The sequence below is a fragment of the Panulirus ornatus genome, chromosome 24 (assembly GCF_036320965.1).
Source record: "Panulirus ornatus isolate Po-2019 chromosome 24, ASM3632096v1, whole genome shotgun sequence".
Classification (NCBI taxonomy): Eukaryota; Metazoa; Arthropoda; class Malacostraca; order Decapoda; family Palinuridae; genus Panulirus; species Panulirus ornatus.
In genome coordinates, this window is record NC_092247.1 from 6041072 (window position 1) to 6062877 (window position 21806).

The 21806-nt window shown below is 36.6% G+C and overlaps 1 protein-coding gene and 1 long non-coding RNA gene across 6 annotated transcripts in view; one reads left to right on the forward strand and one right to left on the reverse strand.

Annotated features, from left to right (window-relative positions):
* Positions 1-21806, forward strand: part of LOC139757037 (synaptic vesicle glycoprotein 2C-like) — a 73371-nt gene that overhangs the window by 35571 nt on the left and 15994 nt on the right. For all 5 annotated transcript variants that reach the window (XM_071677040.1, XM_071677043.1, XM_071677042.1 and 2 more), the window contains 9 exons: positions 290-545; positions 3046-3193; positions 3567-3747; positions 7244-7395; positions 8750-8919; positions 9438-9593; positions 10602-10690; positions 12672-12757; positions 19706-19883. In XM_071677040.1, the coding sequence (XP_071533141.1) occupies positions 290-545; positions 3046-3193; positions 3567-3747; positions 7244-7395; positions 8750-8919; positions 9438-9593; positions 10602-10690; positions 12672-12757; positions 19706-19883 (1416 nt within the window). The remainder of the gene's footprint in view (positions 1-289; positions 546-3045; positions 3194-3566; positions 3748-7243; positions 7396-8749; positions 8920-9437; positions 9594-10601; positions 10691-12671; positions 12758-19705; positions 19884-21806) is intronic.
* LOC139757039 (uncharacterized) lies at positions 530-19816 on the reverse strand. The gene is made up of 3 exons (XR_011714490.1): positions 19425-19816; positions 2970-3175; positions 530-879 (listed from the first exon to the last, which is right to left on the reverse strand). It is a non-coding gene; the product is annotated as an uncharacterized lncRNA (long non-coding RNA).

The window sequence follows — 21806 nt, forward strand, 5'->3', positions numbered from 1 at the left end:
ACCTTTGACTAGGAGTCAAAGCACACTTAGGGACTTTGGGCTTCATTACTGCCCCAAGACTTTTGTTCATGACTTTACACATACAAAATAAGCTTTCACACTCCTCATGTCCTCATCTACTGATGATGATATCACAAACCATGACACATCAGTTATGTTTGGACCATAGCAGCTTACATCATCATACTCTTAAGCAACTGTTTTGTAAACATTTAAATAACAATACTTTTCCTCTCTGTGAATCTTTCATAAAAAGATGATAGTTTTGACAGAGGGATTTGCTTGCCAGGGTTATCATGAGCGGAGGACGGGACGGGCTGGAGTCGGCGTCCCTGATGCGACACAGCGGCAGCGGTGGTCGGAGCTACACTTCTGAAGGAGGCATGCTCAAGGAGGGGGAAGCAGGCCATAACACTGCTGGAGGAGGAGTGGGAGGCGGCAGCCGCCCAGGGCAGACCAACCTGGATGGACCAGCTGATGAGCTGGACTATGTGGAGAGCGATGCACCACTCCTCTCACAGTTCCATGAGGATGCCATCCAGCAGGTGTGCCATCAGCTTCCCAACCTGTGTGAGAGTTGTCTCCAGAGTGCCTGTGTTTCAAATGTTGTCATCATTGTAAAAGGTGTCTCCTGAGTGCCTGAGTTCCAGATGCTATCATCATTGTAAGAGTTATTTCCTGAGAGCCTGTGTTCCAGATGCTGTCATCACTGAAAGAGTTGTCTCCATATTGCCTGTGTTTTAGATGATGTCATCATTGTAAGAGATATCTCCTGACTGCCTGTATTCCAGATGCTGTCATCAGTGTAAGAGTTGTCTCCTGAGTGTCTGTGTTCCAGATGCTGTCATCACTGCAAGAGTTGTGTCTTGAATCACTGTGCTGCAGAAGACACTTATTATAGTTTTCACAAATCATATCAACAGCAGGTGTTTCTAACCCCAGCAGACAGCTGCCTGGAGACTCAGGTTTTGAGATAACAAAAGTACATTATCAGTTCCTCAGTATCTAAGAGGTCATCTTTTAGCCTTCTACTCCTTTAGAGGCAACTGTACTCTCTATCAGATAAAAAGAACCAGCCAGTGATCAGTGAAATAACAAAAGCTCTCTTTTCAAGGAACTTCTCAACTCAAACTTCATGTTTTTCCTACTCCTAATTGGAGTACAGGTTTGAAGCTGGAGGAGCACCATAAAGGGGCCCTACTGTCGGATAACTTACCAAATCATATATGCTTTTCCTTTACCTTCAATAATCTGATGGTTATCCATACTGTATTCAAAAGAAAGTTCAAAGTTCCTTAAGATTTTAGATCAAGAATGTACAGGTCCCCATGAGTCATGTGACCCAGTAAGAATCTTACAAATAACTGAGAAGTGAACTAAAAAGTGTTACTGATATCCAAAGGTTTACCTTCCCAAAGAAACCACCAAAAGGCTTATTCATTACAGTGTTGAGAGAATCTGGGTTCAGAGGGAAAGGGTTATAATTTCAAAATCCTCTGGAATTCCATGTAAGAGTTAACATTGGCCAAAACAAAAGAAATGTGGGGTTGGATTATGGAAAGTTTTCAACACTGTCCCTCACATGAGGCTGATTAAAAAGTTAAAGCTGCTAGCAGCAATATGAGGGGGATTTCTTTAGTGGATACAAAATTATGCAAGCTGAAGACAATAAATGAAAAATTTCAGAGGTCCTTATTCATATTGGGAAGGAGTAACTAATGGGGTCAAGGTCTCATTCCAAGACCAATGCTATTCCTGGTCTATGTAAATGACTTGCCATGACTGGAGTCACATCCGCACATTTTGAGAATGAGGCTAATATCATGGGAGAAATCAGATTCATATGAATTGCAAAAGATACTTAACCAGGCTCCAGCTGCGGTCAGCCATGTGACATGAAACTGCAAGAGTTTAATACATGAACGAGACAAGTTCCCCTGCTGATCCCCAGAACATAAAATCAGAAGTGTTAAGGACATAAATCATTTACCAGTACACATCAAACATCCCTGCAAATTAATGGCAACGGAGATGTTCAGTAAAGAATTTACAACACATAATTGACCCAACTAGAGTATGCAGCACCAGTTTGGTTACCCCGGTCAAGGAGGATACAGTGATCTGCTAAGGAAAATCAGAGGTAAGAGAAGCAAGCTACCGACATAGGAAAGCAGCCAAATAATTACCTATTCTGGAGGAGTGCAGAAAATATGGAAGACACAATAGTGCACAAAACTTTTAACAGATTTGATGAGGTAAATACTGAATAGCTCCTCAAATCTAAAAATACCAGGTCAATGAAAGGACAAAACAGGAAATCAAATAAGAAGTAACCTATGTATTATTTGAAGAATTGTGGGAACAGTTGTGGATACATTAAGAAAACTTATAGAGGAAACTTTAAATTCAAACACTATGAATAAGCTGAAAAGATCCTATGATTCAGTAGACAGCATAAAGATGGGGCCTCATGAATGCAAAACTCCCTACCTGTGTTGCAGATACAGGTGATGAAATCAGGTGGGTCCAGTAACTTTTGCAAGAGCATCTAACTCAAATTTTTATCCTCTCTATATCACGAAATTCCCATCTGGTTCTGTTAGACACCAGCCTTATCTCATTTAACAATAGTGTATAGATAATGATCCAATAGTCAATCCAACTGGTCAGATGATACACTGTTGTACTTGGTGACATCCCCTTATCATAAGTTAACCCTTTAGTCATGACCTTTGAGTATGATGGCATAACCTTCAACCTGAACCCACAACAAAGATAAATATATGGATGAATATCATTTTAACAGAGTGACAGAGTAATGAAGGAAGTGGCTGATGGATGATACAGTAATGGGTGAGTGACATGACACAGTTGACCTCCTAATACGCTCAGGTCAAAGGGTCATGCAGTCATGCTCAAGAAGTTAGACTAATCCTACAGTAAAAAGTCAAACCAATTGTATACAGTACCTGGGTTACTTCTTTTCCACCCTGTGACTGTTTAGTACTAAACAGAACAGTTTTGTAATGCAAGCCCCTTCTCCAGGCTGGCACAGGACCATTCCAGCGCCTGCTATTGCTGGTTGTGGGTCTGGGCCTGGCAGCTGACACCATTGAGTTATTCGTTGTGGCCTATGTTATCCCATCAGCAGAGGTGGAACTCTGCATGTCTGGCCCTGAAAAAGGCTGGCTTGGTAAGTTTTGTACCTTACTTTACACTGAATGTTTAATAAATGATATTTTGAATTATTCTGTTATGAAACAAGTGCAGCATAACCAACACTTAATGAATAGTTTAGAATAATGATGGTAAGGCAGTTTTTGCAAAGAACATATATACTATGCTGTGCAACTCTTGTTATGAATGTATCCTCCTAAGAGTGATTGCACTACTCTTTTAAGCATGTCATTACAACTCTTTGGTACTGTATGATGAACTGACCTTTGAGCTGATCAATGAGAGCCAGGTCATAGGCCAGGACATCATTCCTATGGACCATACTTGTCATGCTGAAGGGTCAAACCATAAATGTCAAAGGGTTAAAAAACAAATGTTTTTCTCTTCAGCTGCGATCACTTTCATCGGTATGATGATTGGGGCAATGATCTGGGGCAGCCTTAGTGATAACGTGGGCCGGCGTCGGGCGCTCCTCTCAGCACTGTTTGTCAATGCTATCTTTGGCATTATGACAGCCTTTATGCCCACTTATGGCACATTCATGACAACTAGGCTTTGTTCCGGAATAGGGTAAGATTTACTTTACATATTAAATTTTGTAATACATTATAGATGAGAATGGGATCATAAACCCTGAAAGAAGTTTGAGCATGAAAATGATGGGCAGCCACTTCTTGTTGATGAGCTGGTGAAGAACAGCATCAGTGGCAGTGAAAGGGGTATCCATCCACAGCTAGAAGAGCATCAGAAGTAGGTCAAGTAAGTAAGGTAAGTTTTGCAATAGCCTGCCTGACAGCAGTGGGGTATAACCTGCAGCTAGGGTCCATTTGGGAGAGATACAGGCATTCCTCACTCAAGGAGGTCATGGAAAGGGTGGAGGATAACCACTCTGTGAGACATGAAGTGGTGATAAAAGCTGATGACCCAAAAGTATTTTCTTAGCTTCAGCGGTCATGAGGGACAAGGACATTTTATAATGGCTTTAACCTCCTACAACAGTTGTATGCCACCTTCCAAAATCCAATGATGGAGGGGAGTAAGAGCAGGGACACCAAAAACCTTGCTGAGGTTTCTATAGATGCTGTAGTCCCAGACACCTGTGAAGAGTCTGCTGCAGCTGTTCATCTTGTGAGTGACTAGCTGCCAGGATATATTCCATGTAAGCATTAAAGGAGAGAAGGCCTCTGAAACCTTGGTCAGTGAACCACTGGAATGGCCCAACTGCATTATCCACGTCTAAGGAGGATGCAGACAAACATGAACAAGGCATAGGATGCAGTGACTGAGGTCTTGTGAATATCAGCATGCTCCAAAAGAATCTGGCTGAATATACAAAGAGTGGGACCACTGTGATGTTTTTTCCCTACCTACACCACTAAATAAATGGTTAATGGTTACAGTCTCATATCTTTCCTAACAGTTAAAACCTGTCTCTTTCAAAAGGCAAGTTTTCCTCTTCCTCAAAACCTTTCATTCTTCTGTTCTTCTGTGTTTAAGAGAGTGTGAGAAAGGAGGAAGTTGAGAGGGAATGTGGATGGAAACAGGGTTATTGGGTTTAGTATGGAAGAGGAACAAGTTAGTAGGGGTGTGGAAGTGAACGGAAAAAAATTTGTAAGAAGTGAAATGTTCTAGATGCCTGGGAGTGGACATGGCAGTTAGTGAAACCATGGAAGCAGAAGTAAGTCATACGGTGGACAAGAGGCAAAGGTTCTGGAAGCATTGAGGAATGTGTTGAAAGAGGTCATTATCTGTGCGGGCAAAAATGTGTATGTTTGAAGGTATAGTAATCCTAACAATATATGGATGCAAGGCATGGTCTATAAATGAAGATGTGTGAAGGTATGGTGAATACATGAAAAAAAATTTATATGTATTTGCATTTTCCACATTAGCGAGGTAGCATTCATTTCATCTCCCCCAGCAGTTTCCTTTCAAGCTTTACAAATTTAACATCACTGTCCTCAAGAGTTTTCCTTCACTTCCTCATATAACACATATATCTACTCCTCTTTTGGATTCAACAGTCTTTCCACATCTAAAAATTCTGTGTTCTTATCTAATGTATTCTTCTGTTCATCTGCACTTTGGACTCCTTAAAAAAAATCCTTTGACATCTTGCTTCAAATGTTCTTAAGTATCTGTGGCTTGAAATTTATGATTCCCAAAATCAAAATAATTTCCAGTGTCTATGACAATATTTCCACTAACACAGTCTTCCTGACGATTTCTGTTGTAAACTGTTTTTTCTTTTTATCTTCACTAACACAGTCTTCCTCACAATTTCTGTTGTACGCCACTTTTTCTTTTTTATCTTCAATTTATGTGAAGACTATAGATTTTCCCTAACATATTACTGATCTCCCACTTTAATACATCCCAACACAAGTAACTTACACCTTCACAATGCTTTCTTTGTAATCATAATCATATTTAGGCATTGCGTAATCTCATAAAAGGGGAAGAATCATTCCTGAATGGAATCAAAGAAACCACTGCACAAGGCATTGCAGTTACTTAATCACACAAAATAGAAATGTCTTTTCTACTTCCTAAATCTCTCAACAGCATCATATTCATATCTTGATATTTGAAACTTCTATGATTATTCTGTGAAAAGACTTGTTTTCTCAGGTGGCCATTTGGGCATATGTATATACCTCAATCTTCATGATAAATAACTGCATAGGATCTATTTGCCTGAAAAAATTTTCATTCCTTTTGCCTTCATTATATGTTCCATTGATCAAACCCCTAAATGCTGTGGCAAAAAATACAAGGCTTCACTGATGTCACTAATGCTGTACCATCTCAAACATTAGACATGAGTTGAGTATATGTGTATGGGAATGAACTGAAAAGCTGTATGCACTTGATCCACCTCATGTAGGGGAACATAGAAAGAGTGAATAAGCATAAGCAGTCAACAGAACTGTTTTAAATGAAGTCTGTAAAAAGTATACAACTGTATTTTTTCTAATCTCTCACAACTAGTACAAGGGGACACAGAACATCATACAAATTTTGTTCCTTATCCTAATCTGTTGCAAATGTGAAATTTCACTTTGTGAGTTGTCACTATACAGGGGATGGCTGTATGAATATTGATATGTAAATTCCAGTTGTTGCTGGACTCTGTCTGTTTGTGGTTACACCTGGAGCAAAAAGTCACCTTCAGCGATGTTGCATCATCATCAGTGGACAAAAAGAGAACAATCTTGTTGAAGAACTTCTTGTTCCAAAGGAGTCCATCCTTTACCTGCTACTGATTGTAGCACAGCCTTGAAGCTGCAGGAACTCAATAAAAAGGGTCCTGGGGTTATGTAATAAAATCTTGTAAATTCCTTGTATATATTGAAAGAAATTTCTTTACTTGACTTGTGAGGGCTATTGATGGGATAACATATTGGTGTGTTTTATTGTATTCAAAAGGAAACCATTCTAGATATTGTAAAACAAGCTGAATCTGAGTCATACTGGTGAAAAAAAACAGACATGAAAGTCAAGAGATCATAATGCTTAACTTGCTAAAACAATGGCATTTGTTTGACATTTCATCAACTAATATGCCATTCTCTACACTAGAGAAAAATGAAAGCTTTTCATTGTTACTAGTTAGTGTTCACTTCCTGAGAAACTTAACTGTTTCTGATAATACTAATCAAATTTGTAAATCTGCAAAGAAAACAATAGGTATCAGATGATAATTATGCATTTTGCACACTCTTCTGTGATACTTTTCTGCACATGTCAAGTCTTTGTCAATTATATTGCATACTGTACATACTTGAAGTTCTTCAAACAATATACTCGAGAAAACACTCAATCTGACAATATTCCTCATGAATAATGGCTTGTTTTCTTGTAATATACCTTAGGCTTTTTACTTACCAGTGTGAGGACTGTTTCCCTAAAATTAGCCACGTAACTTTTTGTTCTGCAATATGATCTAAAACTCACACAACTAGATATTCACTACTCATTTTCTACCATATATTCAAACAGCATAAATATCCCTGTTCTTAGTTATAAGTATTTTATCTAATTCAGCCTCCTTCTTAAATCCTAGAATTGGTGGTGGGATCCCAATCGTGTTTGCCTATTACTGTGAGTTTGTAACTCAGGCTGAGCGGGGACGCCATCTTTCTTGGTTGTTAGTGTTCTGGGCAGTGGGTGGAGTGTTCACAGCTCTTATGGCCTGGATCATTATACCAAGAACAGGTGAGTTTTCTTAATACTCTATGTACATACACTGTTCTAAGATGGAACATGAAACAGAATTATGTTGTTTACTCTTACTGCGATAAAAACTTATCCTACTCTCAACTTTCTCTTTTTCTTTATAGTTCACAATTTATTTGGCATTATAGATCAGTAAAACATGCAGAATATCTTGAGACTGAAACCTTTTAGTCATTTTACATCACCTTACATTTGATGATTCTTCATATGGGATGGGAGGCTCAAGTCACAGGCAAAAGCCCACATGAAACAGTAGAGTACTTATGCTTCAAGGTGTACTGAAAGAAAAAGTTAACAAAACGGCCTACCCTTCTGTTGAGAAACACCACACAATAATCTTGTGATGCAGCGGCTTGCCAAGTTGGAACAGTCCACTGTTAGGCCAAGGTACTTTTAATAGCAAGAGACCAATCTTCATTCTCTGAAGTGTCAGACACCCATGCATTGGATAGGTATATATTGCTAGAAGCACTGGTAAGGAATTTTCTCAATTCATCCACTCAAGATTGTTTTGGGCAATGATCATGATGCATTTATTCTGTCTGGTATCCTAAGGGAAACGAAAGCACCATAGTTGAATCTCCATTATGGAATGAGGATTTTACCATATCCTAAGAGTTAGTGTCTTGCTATACCCTTTACTATCCTGATAGTTACTTCACTGTTATCACAGCACGATTGTTCTGGGTTACTGCAGTTTCTTGGAAGGCTGTAAAATGTTACCACCACAATGTACTTCTTTCCTACAGTAATCATATCCATTATATACAGCTTGAATGACTTCCTCCTTTTAAGCGCTCTGGCTTACCTAGAGCCTCCTTCATTCCTGTTAACTTCTTTTCTGTGTTCCATGTATGACTGACTATGGCAAATTTATTTAAGGCTCTAGCCTTTTCCTATAGCTGAGCTTTCTAAATTCTGGTACTATCTTTGTAGCTCTTCTCTGGGCTTTAACTATTTATCAGCCCTTTGTGCTTTGGGTGTGGAGACCAAAACTGAGAAGGATATTTTAGTTCTGACCTTAAATATGATGTGAACAGAGTGCTGAATATTTCCTTATCATTGAGTGGGAATGCAATTCTACTATTTTCAAGCAGACAGTTAGTCTCCTAAACTAGTCACCTAAGGTGGGACTCTGGCCATTATTTAGGGACTGTTGACTCATAAGTCTTTTTCACACAAATTTCTGCTACTTACTGCCTGCTACATGATAATCTTATCTTGCATTTCTTCGTTGTCATTCTGATTTTTTTTTAGAATTCAAGATACAATATTGTAACAAAATGCAACTGACTTCGTATCATGGGCCTAATCTCTTAATTCTGTCCATCAGGTATCACAGTAGTGCTAGATGAGGAGCACCACTTCAGCTCATGGCGAGTGTTCCTTGTAATATGTTCCTTGCCATCTTTTGGAGCAGTTATTGGTCTGTATTTCATGCCTGAGTCGCCTCGATTTCTTTTAGAAAAAGGCCGAGAAGTAGAGGCCATCATGGTGTACAAGGTATGTTCACAATTTAATATTGTACTCAATGACTCATCTGTTTCAAAACTTTTCAAAACACTTTGATCTTCTTCAACCACCATGGTTATATGACAAGTTCTTCCATACAAACTCCCTTCCTGTCTTTACACTTTTAGTGTATGGCTGTGTCATAACTTATCAAGGTACATGAATGTGTAAAATGACTGTAGAAATTTATCAGGGGTTATGAATAAGTAATATGATAAACCTGACGACCAGATGAACAAACTATTGTGATTATGAATGAATGGATGTGAAAGGATGATACACTATCTAAGGAAAAGTTTCATTTATGGATAAATGCAGATTAGTATATGACAATGACAGATAAACTTTAAGTAATTCTGCAGAGATAAACCAGCTTTAAGTATAATAATGGCATTAACTAAATGCATATAGGCTAAATGATATGATGATCAACAAAATATTCAGTACAAAGTTTTTGAATTAAGTTTATGGTATCTTACAAAATAAGAAAATTCTAAACTTTTTTTCAGAAAATTTTCAAATGGAACAATGCCCATAACCCAGGTGCAGAATATCAGTTAACAGAGTTAGAGTTGCCATCTGGGACCCAAAGACCTCTCCGACATAGCCCACCACAAGGAGTTGGCAAGAACTTTGTCACTGATATATCATATGGTTTGGAACAAGTATGTATCCTTCTGCCTGGCTCATAGAAATATCTCTAATATTCTTTTTGATTTGAAACTTCTGTCCATCAATTTAGCACACTAAAGTCACTGAATGCATAAATATCACAATTCTTTATTAATACTGCATTTTCTGCTTAACACTAACTTCATAGATATTTCTCTGAAATACCTTTACTTCTCTAGACATTCCACTTCATATGGATACTTCTGCATCTTATCTTTCACTACATATGTACTGTAATCAGATGCTTGGTGTTTTAAGAGTCTACAACACTCTAAAGAATCTAATCCATTCAAGTGCAAGAAGTAGGTATTGAAATAGAATCTGCATTTTGCTTTAGAAAATGACACTCTTTTTTGAGCTAAAATAATTAAATCATCCTATTTTACCTGCATAAATTCTTTATAAATCAAGCGCCTAAAAGAATTCCAATTAATTTCCTGTATATCACTTTGTTCGAAATATCTCTGTTAAGAGATATTTGAAAGCATTGATGTGTACATCACTGCACCCTTGCAGACATTTTATATCCAAGTTCACTTCTCTTGATCTTAACCAACAAACACACTATAACTGGCTGTTTATACTTTCTTATCATTCTATCCTTATGTAGTGGCTTTTCTTTGAACTCATCATCATACACACTGGTAAAGTAAACGTACTGCACCTGTAAATAGATCTTATAGAGCACTTTATGACTGCAGAACATAAATTTTTCAGTATGCTTTGGCTAACTTTCACTCTTAAAAAAAAAAGTGTCACACACTTAACTATAAACATTACAAAATTGTACCTTACACTTGTAAAAACTGATTCCTCTGTAAACTCATTGTGAAAACTACCTTTACTTGAAAAGCTTGATGCATATAATGCACCAGGCAGTTACATTCTGATGTCCATTGTAAAAAAAAAATGTACATTCTTACTGTGAATAAATCTTTTCACTTAAATGAGAACCAACTGGAACTGGTTGAATAACTTCAATTATGTCATGGTCTTTTCAGTTTCGGGGTCTCTTCCTGCAGTTGTTTCTACCACCTTACCTCAAGCCCACTGTGTTACTACTAATTGTATGGCTGACATGCTCATTTGGGTGAGTTTTATCTTCTATTTGAAACACCTCTTTACTGTCTGATTCGTTCTTTTAATATAGTTATCAAAATTAGTGTGATACTCCCATACATATGATCAATGTCATGTTCCCAATATAAGACAAAAACTGCAGCAAATTTAAACCAGCTTCTGTAAACACAACAAAAATACTGAAAAGCTATTATATACCACAACCATATCAATCTGTCCAGCATAATCAACAGCCACTGTGTTATGTAACTACTTCACATAACCTTTCTCACTTTCCACACATTCTACGTAAGTGTTAAGGAGAAACAAGAAAATGAGTAACTCGAAGGATGTCAGCTTTCATTAGTGCCATCTTGCACAGTGGAGAAATAAGTATGATAAAGCTAACTGCTGAGGAAGAACCACCTCACTGAAAGGGAAAATAGGCTAAAAGAAAAGAAGATCCTGTGTAACAAATCTATTAGAGTTGTGAATAAGAGATGGATGGCCAAACTGTTTCTGGACTGCACAAAGCATCTGACAATGTACTACAGAGGACTTTCCTAAGAATTTCGATTTCTAAACATACATAAAGGGAGGACTACTAGACATAAGATTACCTGATTGGAAGGGAACAAAAGAAACAAGTCAGAGAAGCATTCCTAAAATGGGAGGTGGTCATGAAATGGAGTGTCACAGAGACCAGGGTCTTAAACACCACCACTCTTGTTGGTCAATATAAATGACATGCCAGAGGGACTGAATTCATACCTAAATAAGTTTGTGGATGAATCATTTCACAACAAAAGTAAAGAATTATGATTTCATCAGATTATAAGGGGACCAAGACAGATTCCTAGGTTGGTCTAATAAATGCCTGATGAAAGTCAACTGGCATAAGTGCAAAGTAATGAAGATAGGACACACTGAAAGAAGGCCTCAGTATATATATTATCAAGCAGGAAACAAGCTACGGGAGTCTGTACAAGAGGAAGGCTTGTGAATTAGACCTTATGCCGATCCTGTTACCAGAGCAGCACATAAGGAAAACTATAGGAGTCAAGCTGTCTTCTGGCAAATACCTGAATGGCATTCAAGTACTTTACTTAAACAGGAATTAGATGAGGAAATGTTTGGCAAATTATGCACAATTTACATCAGACCAAAACTAGTAAATGTTTATATGTTTGGTCACTCAATGAAGCACAAAGGTCTAACCAAGGAGGTCAAGAGAAGAGCAACAAAGAAGGTACATGGGCACCCTGATTAACATCAGGGTTGTGTTTCTGTAGAGTGCAACTCTAAGTGCATCCACTTTTCTCATAGAAATTCAGTAATATAGGCTAGCCGTATTCCTTGAAACCTAATTTGAGAAAAATCTCTATAAAGAATTTTCAAAATGATAAACAAAATAAAGTTATGTACAGTACAGTACCAATTAATGACAACCACAGGACCCTTTTCCAAGAAAGGGTCATGGTGTTACCCAGGACCTCCCTTTAAGAGGCTCCTGCAGCCCAAGGCTGTGCTACTTCCTCTAGCAGGGAAAAGACAGACTCACCGGGAGTGAAAAATTCTTATATGAGACTGTACTCCCAGTGATACAGCCTCATTTCAGGTGACTTTTCAAATGTGAAGTCCAGTAATACCTATGCACATAAATATATATTCATCTATAATTACTCCAAGACTGATATCTACGAAAGAGTACTGGTGTTGCCCTCACCCTTTCTAAAGGCTTCTGAAGCCCATGGCTCCACAATAATTTACTGGGAATTGTAGACTTCTTTGGAGTGAAGAGTTCTTTGACAACACTTTATTTTCAGTATCCAGCCCCTTGAAAGTTGACTTTTCACTTGCAATGTACTTTCAAGCTAGTGAAGTCAGGTAACACTTCAGTAACCCCTATTCACAGATCGCCCAAGCCCAAACAAACATAACACTGACAAAATGCATGCACACTGAGATGACCCCAACAAGCACTATATATTTACATTTTCTCTTTCTGACAGATTCTATGGTCTCTCAGTATGGTTTCCAGAGTACATCAAACTGCTGAAGAGTGAAGAGTACAATCGACATGCAAATATTAGTATAGGTAAGTATCAAATCTGTAATAACAAACATTTAATATTAAATTGTTTCTTAAAATTTGCATTTCATTTTTTTACCAACCAATGTACATCATTGTTTTTATATGTATCCCTGCAGTTGTTTGTTGAACAAATTATACCATAAGCCCCAAATGAAAATTTGAGTTCTACTGGGATAGGAGGTTCACAATTGCTGCTAGAAAGCTCAATGAATTTTGGATGCCCCCTAACCCAGGAACACCCTCTATAATAACGGATTTAAAATCTCATCACAAATGATAGTTTCCATGTTTTGCAACTATGGATGTCAGGCTGATTAGGCAGCAATGAATGGGTAGGGACCTACTGACCTTTTGTATAACAGTGTTACACTGGCAAACTTCCTGTCCTGTGAAACTTTCCTTGTGGTAAATAACTTACTAAAGAGTAGTCAAAGGCTTAACTATCTCATGTTTGGTTTCTCCCAATTTTCTCAGATATATCTTATCAGGAGCTGCCATTTTACTTTCACTGCCATTTACTTTTATTCAGTTTAATGCTGACTTTATATTTTGATCTTGTATGTCAATATGTTGCAAAATATTCTCTTCTGCTGTCAGCGGAACTGGATGGAACACAAGATATGTCTTCAATGGTAAATACATATAAAAAAAAAAACTAATTTAAGATCTTTGCCATGGCTTCATTGCCTTGATCTAAGTTACTGTTTTCTGAGAGTAACAGACCAACTGACTGGGTAATGACTCTCCTGCTTCTAACATGACTATTGTATTTCTTAGGGTTTCTTTTTTCAGTAAATTACACTTCATACTGTACTATTGTTAGCTAAGACTTATTTTTCTCTATGCTTATTTTCACCAGCTTCTCCATCATGTTGCATATTTTCTCGAGCTTCTTGTGTGCCATTTTCTTGGATAGTAGGCAATCCTTTATTATAGTGTCTACCCTTTTGGCCAATTCTTGAAAATGGCCATCTGCTACAAATTGGCTCCTATGTTTCCCCTATTATTCTGAATGTCAAACTGAAAGTTTTCCAAGCTGCATCTCTATCATTTTCATTTACTCCCTCATCCCAGCTTATCCTGTTAAAAGCAATGCAGAGATCATTATAATTTGTAAGTATGATAATTTGAATTTTTTAATGATGGTTTTGACAAAGATTTAATGATTATTATTCGGATGGCACCAATACCTGTTTCCTTGAATAATTTCTTTGACATACACAGTAGTTGCTAAGACAACCAATGAATTCCAGGTCAAATTTTCTAACCAATCACTCTACAGAAACGTAACACTTGCACATTCGAAAATTCATATAGGTCTCCAATGAATGTCCTAGGCCTGTTTGTACATGCCACACAGCAGTGTGTCCAGGATGCATCTGAGAGAAATATCTAAACAAGCTTCAGAAAGATCTAGTTTGAAATCTCTTGTAAAAATACAAATCAAAGTACTTTCTGTGCATCAAAATGTCTAGACCTTATTTATCTTGATCTTTTCCAATTTCTTTAATCATGTGTTCCAGACAGGTTTCTTTATCAGCAAAACACCAAACACCTTGCAGGATAAGCATATATTGTATCATATGTATTTATCTTAAGAGTTCTCTCAGAGGATCAGGTATCACAGTTTAATACCTGACGCCACTTGACCAATCATTAGCAAAATGGGATAATAGTGATGTACCATTAGTATGGTTTAGTTTGCCTGTAACAAGTATTTTCATAAAGCATCCAAATTTCCATCACTGAATGATAGAATGTAAGCCATAATTACGAACACTTTATATGTATTGAGGGAGTGCACTAGCATGACAGATTTCACTTGGTGACAAATACCTCTAAAGAAGAATTTCCCCAAAATACAAATGCCAAATGAACATAACTTAATAAGACACTTGCAAATTTATAAAGCATTCTGAAAAACATTTTAAACAATTTACATGATCAAATACCATTGCATTCAAAAACTAACATTGACTTGGAAAACTTTTGTTGTAAAATCTAGTTATCTTCTCCAAAACTAAAGAGGGATTATGATCACATCCATCAAATTGCTTGGTATAAACTGATGAATTTCATGTAACCCTACAGGTGGCTTTAACATAACTGTATGCCTCTTCAGGTACTCTAAACTACAGCTTTACTTTTCTACAGGCTTTTTGATATATCCTTCAATTTCACGGAAAACTTGCAACTCTAATCTCTAAGATCCAAATTTCTTGATATCAGTCTTTAGACATAATGACCCATGACTTGGGTTCCAGGAAATTATATCCTTCCACAGTTGATACAAGTTACCGTTGGCTACTTGAAAAACCAATGAATGTGCCCTTAGTTGCTGATTATGGGCTTTACACCTTCAAAGAGTTTATCAAATCATTACCTTTGTCTACTGCATGTAATCATGCTAAAGTCCTGTATGTGGGGCAACCATTTTAGTAGCACATAAACAGAACTCTACATGGTACCTTGTAAGTCTCACGAGTGTTTATTCCTTCTTACCTGGAATTGGCAGCTGCTCCTATTCACTGTCAATGCTTCACATTCCCTGTCATAATCATTCTGCTCATAACATCTTAGTACAGTTGCATGATAAAACTCTCATTTCAAAGGGGATTATTGTCTCAAAGAATGCTGAAATTTGTTAAGAGCAACCTACAGTGCACTCCTCTCTTTTCAGAATTACAAAAGTTCTATCTAACTCTACCATAGTTTGGTACCCATTTACCTCTTATTTTAGTACTCATAATTTGATGTAATCAAAAAGAGAAAATGGTCTGTCAATATATCTTCATATGTAATGTGATAGTGTGAAATTCCTCGATGAAATTAGATTAACAGTGACATGAAGGCATGTTCTAAGCACAATCTTGGTAAAGCACCCTAGCTGATGTGCATGTAGCTAGATTACTTTACCAGAAAACCCCTTGCACAATATTAGCACTCTGCATTTATTTCCAGTAGGATATTACAACTTCAGCAGGATTAAATCAATTTAAGGAAGAAATACCGAGATCAAAGTTATCATCACCTAAGGCAGTATTCCCAAAGTACAATTACATACTTTTTTCCTGAGCTTACCTAACAAAAAGTACATAATTATATACATAATACCAATTCACTCTCTTCAAAAAGACAACCATAGTAAACAATATTTCTGATTCTTAAGACACAAAAAAGTGAGATCTCCATGATCCTTAATTCTAGTAGAAGTCAGATTCACAGTACAGAGTATTTATACCATGGGTTTTATCTTTTATCTGTCTTCAGCCTGGTTTTCTATAGTTTAGCATAATCTTCATAAAAAAAGATGTTTATGTAAGGCTTGGCTGAAATCAAAGTCTATTACAACCATGAGGAACACAAAACCATCAGCCATAGTAGTCACCAGATTTCTAGAAGACTGATGTCTACATAGGCAGTGGAATGATGAGTGGAAGGACTGTGAGGTGCAGGGATAAAAATGTGATGCTGCTGGTGAGGAGTTGTACTTTCGAACACATACATGATTTTCTGACTCTAATAACAAATATTCATGATTTTCAGGATCAAAGTGAAGTTGTATTCAAACTGTACTTGCAGCCACATTTACCCCTGCAACATGGCTGCTTTAAATCATATACTGTATTCAGTTGCTTGCATCAAACAATACTCTTTTTCCAGAGTTACTGAAAATATAACATGACAGTACCTGGTTTACATCTTGTTCTAACCTCTTAGCATCATTCTCCTGGTAGGAGTTTAAAAAAATTTGAATTCTTTCCTATGCATGTTCCTTGCATGAGTTTCACTGATAAGACACTTACTATGAAAGTCCCATTTCTTGTCCTTATTACAACGGAAGGTAACTATTTTGCAAGTCAACTAGTTGCTATATCCAACAGTTACTACTACTGTTTTAGCCAGTTATTTTTTCAGTAACCAAAATAGCACAGGCAAAAACAAGCCCCAGTCAAGGCCATCTCAGATGAAAGGAAAGATAATAGATATAAGAAAAATAAAAGCAGGAAGGATGAATTTCATCTTGTCAGGTATTTGTAGACTCAACTCTTAAAGCTAGTAAGGTTACAGGAAAAATCCAACAGCTTTGCTACATGAGTAAAGGTGTTTTCGTAACATTCAATCCTCTTGTTGCTCTTCTCCATTCCAAAGTTATGTAAAGCAGCAGCCAGATGCATGCCATGGGTCCAGTTCATGGGAAAGAGGACACACGCTGACAGCTCACACAGGCAGTGGTCTAAATATTATCAACAGAACAGAGAAAAGGAAGTAGCATCATGGTGGATTGAAGATGGCTGAAGAAAAGCAATAACAAAAGAGTTGATAGGACAGAGGGCTTTTGATTCAATGCAGCTTCAAAGAAAGAAACAGGAAGAGCCATCACAGATATGTGAGAAGTACCCAAACTAAGGCAAGAATGGGATTTTGAAGACTATAAATCATCTCAAGAATTCATTTTCTGTAACCTTATTTCCAGCTAGATACTATTCATTTTTTGCAAGACGTTTGCCTCAATGTCTTCAAATCTTGTGGACCCACAATATTTGTGAGCATTTATGGGTGAAGTATTAGCATCAAAAGCCATATATATATATATATATATATATATATATATATATATATATATATATATATATATATATATATATATATGCGCTAACTCGCAAACGCGGGAGACAGCGACAAAAAAGAAAGAAAAAAAAATATATATATATATATATATATATATACCTTTAAGAAACACATGCATCTATGGAAATGTCTTGATACATCAATCTACAGAACTGCTCTCATTCTCAGGTACAAGTCAGACACTTGCCAGTTCAACAAGAATTCAGTCTACTGTCTGCTCAATCCCCCAACAAATCCTTGTGAAAAATCAATCAAAAAAACTATTTAGGATACTGTATGGGCAAATATTCTTTGTGAACTCTAAGGCACAAGTTCAACCCACGTTCATGGAATTTCAGAAAAATGAAAGCTTTCTAATTCTGGTCTGTTGCAGCAAGTTTTTGGCATGAACTTTATATTCTACTCTCCTTTAAGGAGATGGAAGATAATGTACCTTAGCAGATCACAAGGATTTTATGTTGACATGTCCTGCTGCTTTTTCAACATTCTCTTAGTTGGAATGCAGGTCTTAATATCAGGGTCTCTCACAATATAAGAATGCTTAGACTCAGACCAGAGCTGGAAAACACATTTCAAAACATCACATAGGTAAATTTCTGTTACTTCAAATGAACTGCATTTAAGGAAAAGTACTAGCAACTTTCTTAACTATCAGCCTCTACAATAAAATATGAATCAACATGCATCAAAATTATGGCAAATAGCAGCACGTAATATGTTCAGAAAAAAGTAACAAAGTAAGCATACATTTTTTCTGAAAATGTAATTAGAGTGAAAGCAAAAGTGATAAAGTCTCAAAACCTAATCGTACATCTCAACACAATCTTCAGTAAAACCTCAGTCAATTTGTAATTCGAGACATCAAAACGTTTAAAACTATTTTCCTTTTATTTCTGTTGGCAACCCCTGATTATCTGAAAAAAAAAAATCAAAGGTATGTAAAAATATTTCAAATCAAACACACACCAGTGGTGTTTTGAGATGCTGATGATTGTTTATAGTCTCTCATAAGCTTTCTGGAATGCTGGTCTTGCACATTTGAGTATTTTGTGCACCCTGGATTACTGCTCATACAATAGCCCCTTTCAAGCATCACCAGAGATCGCTTAATGGCTCCTTAAAACTGTCTATGTCACACAAAGCAAAAGAGGAATGTTATATTGCTCAAAAAGATGGAATTTTGGAAGAGGCTGGCTAGGGGAAAGTTCAAGGTAGCACTTATGAAGGACTTTAACAACCTTTGCTTATATTCCCTTTTAATATTCCCTCTGTGTAAAATATTTTGAAAAATTAGTTTCTGAATCATTCAATTTATCAAAGGAACTCGAATACCAGGAATTTTGTTATCCTAAACAGTTTATTCCCCAGTCCATTTCAGATAAAGATTTTATAATAAATAACATAATATTACTGTTTTGTCACTTTTCACCATTGACTCCAATAAGATACTTTTACAATTTATAAGGAAATCTATATATTGTTCAGCCTTGTTATGAAAATAGTGTTTTTTTTCCCCCAGTTTCAGATATTTTGCTTTCCTTCCCTCTGTCTCTCTGCATGTGATACATGTCTGTTAAGGTGGATATTTCTTATATTCTTTCTGACTGATTACTAGTCATGTATCATTTTCATTTACTTCTAAATCACAGACTGCTGCTTCACATTCCATCATCAGGAAACCCAACAAGAGTGTGACTAATGTTAAGACAACTGGTTCCTTTTCCAAGGCAATATTCTTTCAAACTAGGTTTTTCTTGTTTCATCTTTGTTTGTTACTTCCATTCTTGTCCCTTTTAGGATGTCTTTCCATAGTCCCCAAAAGACTAATCATAGGTACTGTTATGAAAGAGTAGCTGACCAGTGCAACATACATTTTCATGTATCCTATTACCTACTTTTAATGGGATACTGCCTTGTACGTGAGTGTATTTATCCTGTTTTTTCCCCTCTTTCCATTTCAGTTTTCACAAATCAAAGCAATGACACTAATGGCAAACTGAAACATAATAAACTCCAAAGAAAGAAAGCAGCTACTCACAATTTTAAAGTGGGTTCTCTTGCCTAAATTCAGTGAGGTTCTTGAAGATGCTTCCACACTATCAATATGTTGGTGAACTGAAAATAATGAGAGGGTAAAAAATAGGACATACATAAACATAAGAATGATATGGGATAGTGATTTAACATTTAAATATGGAAGAATGATATAGGATAGTGATTTAACTTTAAAACACCGGTGTATGCTGTGTTAGTATATACTTTGTCAGGATTGTTTAGATTCACCATTCCTCACATTACTGACTCTAATGATGTTCACAGATGCGGTGTTTGAGAATTATGCATTCAACAACACTCATCTGGACAACATCCATTATGAGAAAGCCATCTTCAACAATGTGACTTTCAGCAATACCCTCATCAATCACGTCCTCTTCATCAACTGTTCATTTTTGGACTGCCTCTTCTCTGATGTTAGGACCAGCAAGACATTTTTTAAGTAAGTATAATAAATGTAGTATCTCCCTGTGGGGTGGGACACAGACATTTGTCCATGTCTGAAGCAGACAGTAATTAATGGTGAACATTTTTGTTACAAAGCTTTCAGATTATAGATCATATATTACTTGGACTTTATCATCCATGATACTTGTAATGTGAGAAACACAGGTTTTTCAAAACATTTTCTTTCCTGTGGCCTCATACAATCCAATAGTGGTATACTGGCAAAAACTTTAACTACCTTCTAGCATTCCATCACATAATCCAAATTAAATTCATAATACCACTGCCACTGTCTATGATGGGGCTTCTGAAAAATTTTTGTGCAGATACTCCTGTCTCTCTGTCTAACTCAACCCTCAGTGTCTTTTTATTTTGTACAACTGACTTAAGCAATACCTCCATAAACAGTGGTCCCTAAAGGTTGCTATGGATTTTCCAATTAACACAACTTTTTGACACAGCTATTCCCTTTGTTTGTCCTTTCACTTTGGAAACACTTTTCCTTCATATTTGTTCCAGTTCACATGACTAAAGGAACTCATTCATCCATCCTTTTTACATTCACTCTAATGATGCATTCATCTAACCTCAAAATTTCCATTATTCCATATTAATCATTCCTTTATAACAGCACCTCTTTTCCTCATTCTACTTAATATTTTAGTATATGTCCACTTCATTAAGAATTTGGCTGTTATTCAATGTACTCTACAAGCCATTTGGCTAGCCAGTTACAGACCCATATTTCACTATCATACAGTGGTGAAGGTTGCACAGCCTCTTATAAAGTTTATTACTCTTCATATCTATTTTTTGTTTTCTTTCACAGATTCAAAATTTCTGCTAACAGTAACATCCCAACACATAAATGTATTTACATCAGCTTTATATCATCCTTATTGAAAGTACTATCCAATTGTCTGAATCTTTTTTCTAAAGCAGCCAACATTGCAGTCAATAAAAATCTCATATTATCACTGAAAATTCCAAGTATAAATTTCCTGAAAAAGATGAGTGAAAATGTGGAGTAGAAAATGAAATTTCTTTGCACTTTTACAGCTGAGGACTGAAAACTCATCAATGATAGGTGGAATGGCAGAGATAATGGAAAGTGCTGACATAAAATAACAGGACATAAGAAAGCTAACAAAGGAGCTCAACCTGAGGGATACTGTCCAGGATCTGGCTCAAAGAGGATCGTCCACCTAGAGAATTAAGGAAAGTGAATGTAGTACCCACTATCATTTAAGATGATAAGGAAGTAACACGAGTCTGTATCTCTTCCAAGTTTGCTTCACAAGCCCTTGTAATCAGGAAGCAGACAGACTTTTGGTTTGTATGAACAGCTCACATGAAAAACATCATGCACATAAAACTTTGAACTATTAAAAGACAGTAAGCAACATCTTGGAAAAAAAATTGGTTTGCAAACTGAGAACTGTTGGGTTGCCAGAGGGCCATTGAATGTCAAACAGACCTTTATAAAAGGAGTAAAGGTCTCTTCCTTGACTATTAGAAGGCTTCTAATATTATCCCTACCGTGAAATAGTAAAAGAAATTGGAATTCAAGGTTGGAGCTGGGGGGGGGGAAGACTTCCTAAATGGAAAAGTGCATTCTCGGACAGCATGAAAACTTCTAAAATTGTTCCTCTGAAGAAAATGGGAATACAGTTGGAATGTGGTATCAGGAACTTTATAAATGGACAGAAAGTTACCTTACTGGGAGGTAATGGAGAATACATTTATGGGTAGATTTTCATACAAGATAAAAGTAAAGCTCAGTTTACTGTATACAAATTATGAAATCTTTAAAAAACAATCTATGATCAGATTCTTTGACTATATGCTTTTACCTATCAGCTCATTCTGTATGGTTTCCATTTCTATTTTTTTTCTGCTTTCTTACATGGAAGATTGA